Genomic DNA, 10114 nt, shown 5'->3' with positions numbered 1-10114 from the left:
GGTCTCTGTCCGGGGAGAAAATGGCCTTCTCTACGGAGATAACACTCTCTCTCCCTGAACCCCTCCCTGTTTAGGAGGCTACCGTTCCCTTGGTTGGGCTCCTCATTACACACACTCACAACCAAGAAAAAAAGGTGGTGCAGAAATTTTTCAACTTTCTCTAAAACTAAAGTTGCTTCCGCCTTTTAAAAAGAGTCTATAATTTAGATCTATAAAAAGAACCTACTTAGCACTCAATAGTTAGGAGCTCTTACCACAATTCAACAGAATAGGAACAGTTCACTAAGTTTCTATAAAAACTTTAACAAATTTTTTCAAGCATTCATAATTAAAGGGCTCCCTGGCACAGCAAGAGAAGACTTTGAAACGTCTTCTGTTTATACCAAGTTAAGCACTGATTGCCTTACAGTTCCAGGCGTTTTCTGAAACTCCTACAGAACCTCAAACATCACATACTGGAACATCACAATGTTGTCGTTGTTTAATGATTATTTGTGCTAGAAAATTTCACGAAATCATAGCCATTCCTTTTATCAACCGGAAGGCAAACTGCAGATATTGAATCATTGTAAGATTTCACACATTCCCAGAAAATTAGTTTCCAGTTTGTCTCTGTTTTTAGTACTTTACATTGAGGCATGAAATAGTCATTTTCTCAGCAGCTACCAAAGTTCATTTGACATTGGATAAGGGTCTCTCTCCCTCCTCCTTATAGTTCAATTAAAATGCTCCCTGCTGCTTTAATTTCCAGGAAACTAAGCTGACTTAATTAGGGCAGATGTCGAAATAATTAACAGGCCTATAGTAGCTAAGCACGCTATTTAAAGCAATACAGCTGTAATTAAATCAAAAGTGTAATCCTTATGAAAGAATCCTACATGTGTGTACAAGTGGAAGCAAATGAAATAACACTCTCAAAAAGATGTCACCACCTGTAAATGTGACCTTCCTATAAAAGAACTGACTTCGATGCTAAAGGTTCTGATTAAAATATCAAAACCTCTGCAACATAAAATATATGTATTTCTTAACATATTCTTTACAAGGTCAACATTCACAGGTCAAGGATATAATAAAGAGAATACCTGTAACAAGAATGTTTAACACCAGAGCGGTTCATTTTCCCAATGTTTGTTAGGTGAGGAATAATATCAAGAGAGATGCTGAGTTTCAAGGAAAGCTTTGCATTTCTCCTCCCCTGAATTTGTCAATCCAAGACAATGACAGGCAGAGAAACTATATGCCTTGGTAACCATAAAACTAACTGATTAGGAAATAAGGCCAAATTAATCCCAGGAAAAAATACTGATTTTTATGACACAAAAATAAGCTTTGAAACAGAGCGTATGAATAGCTCCTACTAAACGTTAGCAGCTGCCATATTCCCATTAGCTTTCAACTTCCACTGATAGCTGAAATACAATGGTCTCTTGGTATGCGCGAGGGATTGGTTCCGGGACCCCAGCGGATTCCAAAATCCGGGGATGCTCAAGTCCCTTATAGTCACCTTGGCAGATGCGGAACCCCCCGGATACCACGGAGGGCCGACTGCGTGTGAAATGCAGGCTTTTCCTTGGGTCTGGGCAATCTTTAACAAAATGGGATGGAGAGGCAAAGCCGGGGCGCATATGGGTCACTCGGGGTCAAGCCAGAGCACCGCCACCCCACAGTGACCTGGGCAGAACGGAAAGCAGCAGTCCTTTCTAACAGACCCACGCCCCCCGCACCCCCGAGACAGGAAGTCCAGCAAGTCGGGGCCCCGTCCTGCTGAGAAACGCGGAGGGGCGGGAGGGGGCTCTGTCAACGTGGACGAAGCTTGACTGAGGCGCCCTCCGCTGAACCAGGGGCCACGTGCAGCCCGTTTCCCTCGCCAGGGCTCCCGCAAAATGCAGCTTCCAGTTACCGCTCACATGTTCAGCAAAGCACCTCCACCTACTCAAATCTTAAACATAGAAACAAGGGGCTACAAAATGGCATTTTAATTTCTGTTAGAACCAAAGCCATCTCGTCTGAGTAAGTCAGTTACAGCAGCACTAGGCACACGAAAAGAACAGTACAATCCCTAACACCTACCAGGCAATTAGCATAAAACGCGACAGAAACCGGTTCTCAGACTCAACACCGGAGAACAGCACCACCCAGTGGCGGTATGAAAAGCTGCATGTGAGGAACTAGAGGCTCCACCCCTGGTGGCCAAAGTGATTTCTCCTCACTGAAACGAAAGACCCCGGTAAAATACCTTCCACCGTGCTGGAAAATCTACAATGCGAGCCTCCTCAGAGTTTATAACAACTAGGCTTAGAGCAAATGGTATTTCATGTTTTCTGAGTAGCTGACGCAAGGTTGCCAGGTAAAATACAGAATGTATGTTTGGTGCACTATTTGAGACATGCTAAAAAAGTACTCACTGTTTATCTAAAATTCAAATTTAACTGGGCATCTTGTATTTTTATTTGCTAAATCTGGCGACTCCTGTTCCAAAGTACCCACTCCTGGAGACCACAGATGCATTTACATAAGTCTTTCAGTCTTTCAAAGAGGCAGTAACAGGCCTGTGGCAAGGAAGCCTAGGGTTAGGGTCAGGGTTAGGGTTAGGTATGCTGCCGCCCCTAGGGTTAGGGTCAGGGTTAGGGTTAAGGTTAGGTATGCTGCCGCCCCCTAGGGTTAGGGCCAGGGTTAGGGTTAGGTATGCTGCCGCCCCCTAGGGTTAGGGTCAGGGTTAGGGTTAGGTATGCTGCCGCCCCCTAGGGTTAGGGTCAGGGTTAGGGTTAGGTATGCTGCCGCCCCTAGGGTTAGGGTCAGGGTTAGGGTTAGGTATGCTGCCACCCCCTAGGGTTAGGGTCAGGGTTAGGGTTAGGTATGCTGCCGCCCCTAGGGTTAGGGTCAGGGTTAGGGTTAGGTATGCTGCCGCCCCCTAGGGTTAGGGTCAGGGTTAGGGTTAGGTATGCTGCCGCCCCCTAGGGTTAGGGTCAGGGTTAGGGTTAGGTATGCTGCCGCCCCCCAGGGTTAGGGTCAGGGTTAGGGTTAGGTATGCTGCCGCCCCTAGGGTTAGGGTCAGGGTTAGGGTTAGGTATGCTGCCGCCCCCTTGCAATGGGCAGGTAAGACACTCTGTTCCACGATGCAAAAGGCTAATAGGGGAGAGGAAGGTGGAGGGGGGTCGCGAAGTGGGGCTCCAGATAGCTGGGTCACGAATTGGGAGCATTAAATATCAGATGTGTGGAGGAGGATGGAGAAAGGATGGGCAATTATGGAAGAGAAGGAGAAAGGGGAACAAACAACCCTTGCCTCCTGACAACTGCGCCAGCCTACCGACGGTGCTGCTGCGATTTCCCCTCCTCGTGGCACCTGGTGTCAGCGATTGCGAATTGGGGAACGTAAGGCCAGAACAACTGCCTCGTCCAGAAAGCCGCACACCACCGACTGTCCACGTCCAAGCGATCCTTTCTTTGGGAAGGAGTCGTTTAAATGGATTTGTGTTCCAGTTTTCTCAAACTAAAAACAACTCATTTGTTTCCTAAGCCGCTAACTGGCTTTGTTTCACATGTTTTGCTGTCTTTCGGCTCACCCCCTCTCAGAAACCCAGTGCCCACCGCGGCCTCCTCGCTCGCACCTTTGCAGTGAACCGCGATCGCCCCCTCCGTGTTCTCGCAGATATTCAGGAACCTTCGCACGATGTTGTCGCTGGGTGTGCTGCCATCGATGAAAAAGAGGTCATAGTGCTCGAAGCCGGCATCGGTGAAGCGCTTCGCCTCGTAAATCTTTTTGTTCAGCCTCACGATTGCAGTCACGTTATGCTTTTTGAAATAAGGAAAGTAGGCTTCGGGGGCGTGAAGAGGATAACCTAAAGGAAAGCAGGGGCTGTAAGCAAAAGGCACGCATTTCGTCTTACGTAACCCAGGAACGCGAAAACCCTTCACAATAAAGATGATCAATCTCAACAGAGCTTAGGAGGAAAGCGCATTTCAGGAGAGAGTAAGGTCGAAGCACGTTCCTAAAAGCAGCAGTCTGAAAAACTAAGAAAAACACCACAGGAGGGAAAAAAAAAAAAAAAAAAAAAAAAACCTTTTCTGAGTATTGGAAATAGCTCGTGAACGTTCAAAACCTCAAGCTTTAGGCTTCAAATCCTGGGAGCTCACTCCTCCCAAGCCAAAACAAAGGCATTCCTGAGGCCCCCAGATGCGTACAGTAGGCCTGGAAGGACTCTGTCCTTTTTACTCCTCTTGACAAATACTTTTGAACCGCAGCCTTTTTTGCCAGGTGTACAGTTTTAATCTACAACGCAGTCCCCCACAAGAGAGACTGATTATTAAGCACCTACCACGTACAAGTCACAACTGCACGAATTTCTTTTAATTCTCCAAACAACCTATTGAGCTAAAAATAGTAAACCCCATGGAACAGTTAAGAAACTAAAAGAGGTTGGGGGATCATTTTCGTAGACATTTTCTTTTTTGAGGAGAACAAGTGGTCGGGCTCTAACCCCCGTTCTACTGTGAGTGGGTCCAGCATCACGTGGAGCTGCAGTCAGCTGGGTTACAGACACATGACCTCGACTTGGCCAGTCAACCAAGGTGACCCCTGGGGGCTTTGGCCACTGCAAGCCTTGCCTAGTGGCCCCAGGGTTTAAAAGGACTAATGTCTCAGCCCGTTGATTACCACATCTGTAACCCACTCAGGGCCTACCAGGTGAGGGGATCTCACTCAGAGCTCGTTCATGATGGTGGGCTCCAAGTGGGGCCGGCAGCAGCAGCCAGCAAAGTGAACCAGCAGTTTCCGCACCGTGGCCGTACTTCCTGCTGCCTCGAAGCTTGCATAGGCTGGTCATTTGCTATTTTCTCTCAGTTGCAAGCCAGCTCATATGCCGGGGCTGGGGTGTACATATAACATTTCCCAAGCTACCTTTCCCACTGGGCTCCTGTCCATCTGAAAAGTGGGAGGCACTAAAGCACTGCCGGAGCAACTGGAGGCCAGAGGAGGGAGAAGGGATGTCTTCTGTTTTCCTGGCAGCATGGCTTCAGCAGCAGAAGAGAGGAACTCCCAGCTTAGTTTGGCACTCCCGGCACCAGCCTGCAGCCCAGCCTCAGGGTCCCCACTCTTCAGGCTCCAAATGCAAGCAGCAGCTCTTCGGAGCTCCCAGCACCTGCCAAGGTCCCAGGTCCTGCTAACCTCACGTGTTCCTTTCTGTCCCTCGTTGCCTTAAAGGCAATAACTATCTCTTCCTTAATATGCTGTTTTTTTCAGAGTTGCCCTTTTACTTTTTAGCCTTCTTTCTAACAAATTCTTTTTTTTTTTTTTTTTTTAATTTATTTATTTATTTTTATTTTTGGCTGTGTTGGGTCTTCGTTTCTGTGTGAGGGCTTTCTCTAGTTGTGGCAAGTGGGGGCCACTCTTCATCATGGTGCGCGGGCCTCTCACTATCGCGGCCTCTCTTGTTGCAGAGCACAGGCTCCAGACGCGCAGGCTCAGTAGTTGTGGCTCACGGGCCTAGTTGCTCCGCGGCATGTGGGATCTTCCCAGACCAGGGCTCGAACCCGTGTCCCCTGCATTAGCAGGCAGATTCTCAACCACTGCGCCACCAGGGAAGCCCTCTAACAAATTCTTTATATTGCATTCCCTCTGTTTGAAATAAAGTGGTTTCCATTCCTGCCTGGATCCTGCTGATACATGACCTCCCTTAGATCCTGTTCATTTTCTAAACCTCATTTTCCAGCCTTCGCTTGGAGACTGTGAGCTCCCCAGCATAATTCCAATATCTGCTGCGTGCAACCAAGAGCCCTAACTGGCACCCTTAGCCAAGGTCGCACAAGGGATGAATGCAGAATTGGCAGGCAGGCCTAACTAATCCACAGCCCAGATACATGATTTTCACAAGCCAGGCTGCTTTTGAGCAAACAGGTAAGACAGAGCTTACTTACAATCCTCTGTGTAGAAACAGTGACTTATACACATTTAGAGAAAACAGATCCTTTCCACTTGGAAAAAAATCAAATCTGTTTTCCTAGTTGGTTTGTTTGCTCAGATCATTTTCCAGCCTAAAGGGAAAAAGAACTGTGGTTGGCATAAGGAAACAAGAGCTTTTCTATCATGTAAGGAATGGGAAGGAGAGGGTTTAGGAACACATGGGATGGGACATGGTGTGACAGACTGACAGGCGCTTCTAACCCTGGGTTCCTAGTGATCACTGGCACCTCTGTGATGGCACCTGTCATGAAGCACGCTAATGGTTCTTTTGGTGTCTGTCCCTTCCCTCCTCCACCAAGGCTGTAAGAACTTCTCTTTTCATATATGAATTGCCATCATGAGTAAATGGCATTACAGATAATATACCTAAATCTACTATCAAGAGAAACTGCATATATCTTTTGAGAAAAGAACACTGAACAGTTATCCAAATATGGTAATAGGGCACTGAAATAATAACAGTAATGGTAATCATAGCACCTAACATTTATTGAGCTCTTACTATGTGCCAGGCACTAAGCTAAGTGTTTCATGTATATCATCTCATTAAACCTTACAATTATCAGTCACTGATGCCTGGGAAAGTGAACTGGCCCATGCACACACTGCTGGGAAGAGACAGAGGCAGCATCTGAACCCTGACAGTCAGATTCTAGGGCCGGTGCTGGGGATGATTTAAGGTAAAATCCAACTCAATTCTATTTGTTAGATCTCCAAAAAACGGGACATTACGTGAACATTAGGGGCTGCACTTCCTAGATTTGTGAGGAAGTTTCTTAAAAATCCTCAAAAGCGTTTCAAATGAGTTATAACCAACAATGACAATATCTTCTGACCTCTGAACAACTGTGTTTTCGATGTATTTGGATGCTTCTGACGGAGGACTGGTTTTAGCAATGTGCACGGAGCTGACCGAGCTTTCATCCGATCCTTACTCCATCTGGCCACTAGATGGTGCCCTGGCATCAGTAAAGCACAGGCAGAGCCCTGGCGCTGACCAAACAATTTCAAAGCAAAGAGAGATTGTAAAATTCATCTCTTCCCAGACCCTCATTTAAAGGAAACTGAAGAACAGCAGAGTCAAATGACTAGTCCACCCATTCATTATTAAAAGTAAAAACTGCAAAATAGGCAGGCAAACGTGGAAAGCAATAAAATATGTTTATCAGGTTCATTAATGATAAAAATGTAATCAGAATATCTGCTACCTAATAAGCACCTATTAATGTGCCCGACACTGTGCAAGGCACTCACTTCCTAAAATATCCCTAATCTTCACCAAATGCCTGCAATGTGCATCCTATTTCCCCGTTTGATGATGAGAGAAGTTGAGGAACTCACGAAGCTCACACAGCCAGTTAGGGGCAGAGCCAGACTTCAACCAGCCCAGGCTCTTCACACCTAGCTTCTCTCATTAAATGAGCAGGCTGACGCTTCAAATTGTTTGGATTCCCTGTCTTGAGATGTCTTTCCCTGTTCTTTCTTTCCTTTTTCTTTCTTTCTTTCTGAAGTAGAGATGAGGACATTGCCACCTAAGAGTTTGGGGGTGTTTTTGGAAATTTTGAAATCCAATTTGTTCTACTGCTATATTATTCATTTCTCAAGTCAAGCTTGTTTAACCAAAAAAGGGGTAGGGCTCCTCTTGTCCCCCCCGTCAAAACAATGTGAACAAAGATGGCTGAAAGGAACTCCTAGTTGGTCTCTGTTGACAACACACACTTAAGACTGCTATAATGCATTCTGCCAGACCCCAAGATTTTAGGGCTTCCTTTTGCTACATCCTAGCAACAGCTATTTCAGTGCTAACTCCTTAAAAATCTGCCTTTTTCTACTAACAGACCCCTAAAATGACTTTCAGCCACCTCAGAAAATACAGGGGTTTCTCAACTAAAAAAAAAAAAAAATTTCTTAAGTTCAAAAAGAATTTACAAAGTTAAACCCCTTTACAAAAAAATGACACTTCTAGTGAATATCAGATCTTAAAATGGGGATTCCAGTAAAATATCAATATTTTACCAACAACAGCCTTAAATGAAATTATTCTAGACATAAAAACTGGCAAGTATTAGGTAAGCAGCACTTTCACACCTTTTTTTCTCAATGTGAGAGGGCACAGTATATGCATAGAAAAAAAAGATATAGAGAGAACGATATCTTAACAGTGGTTATTTCTAGATTATATAATTACAGGTGACTTTTTATCTAGATTGCTTAAAGTTCTGTAGTGAACATGTTCTTTCTCTGTAGTAAAATAAAAAAGAACACAGAATTTGGAATCAAAGAGACCTGTGTTTGAATCCACACACTGCCACTTTCTGGCTATGTCAACCTGGGCAAGTTAGGTTACCAAGTCTCCATCTTCTCTTCCACAAAATAACTACCACCTGTTCCGGGGGTGTTTCTGATTATTAAATAGATGAGGTGTGCACAAAAGGCTTATTAGCACCACTCCCAGCATATAAGCAAATGGTGGATAATTATTTCCCTATATTGTAATATAGGGCCAAAAATAATCTTTTTAAGACTTTTGACAATTAAGAATTGACACACAAAATACATCCTTTTATCTTGTGATTCTACTTCCAAGAATTTAGAAAAGAAACCAGGGCTGCAAAAAAGATGTATGCACATGTATGCCAACCACTGTAGTTTTTAAAAAGTGAAAAACTGAACAACTTAGATCTCATTCAAAATTTAAATGATTGATTAGTAAAATTATGGCACAGTCATTGAATGCAGTCATGGAAAATTATAATGAAGATCTACATTTATTGCCATGGAAAGGAGTATGTGATATATTAAGTGAAAAAAAAGCTGCTATGAGACAGTAATCATGTTATGACTCCATGCTGGTAAAAAAAAAGGAATATTTTTATAAGTCTGTGTGTGTGTGTGTGTGTGTGTGTGTATTCTTTAAGAGAGAAAAAAAATATGTGCAAATAAAAAATACAGAGAAGCAGATGGAAAGAAAATTAAAATCCCCAATAATCCCACCACCAACTAGTAAACCTAGAAAACGTGGGTAGAATTATAGGTCACTTTAATGCTGTTTTTATAAGTTCATCTGCATTTTCTTCTTTTAAAAAAAAAATCATGCGTTACCTCTATAAAAATATTTTAAATGGGTTTTTAAAATTACACCCCTCATCTTCTCTTTAAGAAAATTTCATTTAAAAAGTGAATCCTATATGGCAAAATTCTTTCAGTTTCACCAAATGAACACCCAACAACAAAGCCACTACTGAAACCATACACCTACTAAGGTTTTCTGGGTCTGAGTCAGATCATTTTGCACAGAAGGCTAAAGGGAGGTTTAATCAATCCTGTCTTGAAAGACCAACGGTGGAAAGCAGTTTCCTCAGGCACTTAACAAGTTATTCCTAACAAACCAACATAACAGGTTAATCAATCAATGTCTGGAGCGAACCGGATTCATGAGCAAATGTGTAAATGAGAAGATCTAATTATGGCTTCAGTACAGAGACATCCTATTTGTTAGGGTAACTCTGTAGACCTGGATTACCCATCCCCAGAGGGGATGATTCAATTCCCATGATTTAAGCAGAGTTCCCTGTGAGATATGTCATAGGTATAAAATGATAAGCACATGTGTGGAAACTCAAAAAAATTATCAAATCTAAATGCATGAATAACCATATACAATGAAACTAGATTTTAGAATAAATACTTATGATGATGATGATGATGGCTATGAAAGAAGAATAAACCTATAAATTTAGACTAAGGGTTTCAAATTATGTTCCTCCAAGGACTAGTGTTCCAGCTCTAAGACTAGAGAGGGAGCAAAAAAGGAGCTATTATGTTCATGGGTGATATTTTTTTAATTTTATGTACTTCTCCCATAAACTATTCTTAAACCTTTGGTGCCTATCATTACTTGTCTTCTGGGAATGTGAGGTTAAAAAAAATAATTCGGTAAAATATATGTTAATGGGAAAACACACATAGCCTATCATGTTTCATTCAAGAGGCTTATTTTTTTGTCTTGCTTTTTTTTCCTGAATATGTATGCCCCTGGCTCTACATATACTGCAAGTAAGTAATTTAATTATTGTCAGCTAGAAAGTTGTTCCTAGTTGCCATGATGGAACTAAACAGATCAGTGTAGTGGCAATGTTTAGGAGCCCCGCT

The 10114-nt window shown here is 43.4% G+C and overlaps 1 protein-coding gene across 4 annotated transcripts in view; it reads right to left on the bottom strand.

The window, feature by feature from the left end:
• CDC14A (cell division cycle 14A) overlaps positions 1 to 10114 on the bottom strand; it is a 184512-nt gene that overhangs the window by 76992 nt on the left and 97406 nt on the right. For all 4 annotated transcript variants that reach the window (XM_036830948.1, XM_036830932.1, XM_036830927.1 and 1 more), the window contains one exon: positions 3612 to 3842. In XM_036830948.1, the coding sequence (XP_036686843.1) occupies positions 3612 to 3842 (231 nt within the window). The remainder of the gene's footprint in view (positions 1 to 3611; positions 3843 to 10114) is intronic.

The sequence above is a fragment of the Balaenoptera musculus genome, chromosome 1, assembly GCF_009873245.2.
Source record: "Balaenoptera musculus isolate JJ_BM4_2016_0621 chromosome 1, mBalMus1.pri.v3, whole genome shotgun sequence".
Taxonomy (NCBI): domain Eukaryota; kingdom Metazoa; phylum Chordata; class Mammalia; order Artiodactyla; family Balaenopteridae; genus Balaenoptera; species Balaenoptera musculus.
Note: the sequence above shows the minus strand (reverse complement) of the source record. Positions and strands in the feature narration are given on the sequence as shown.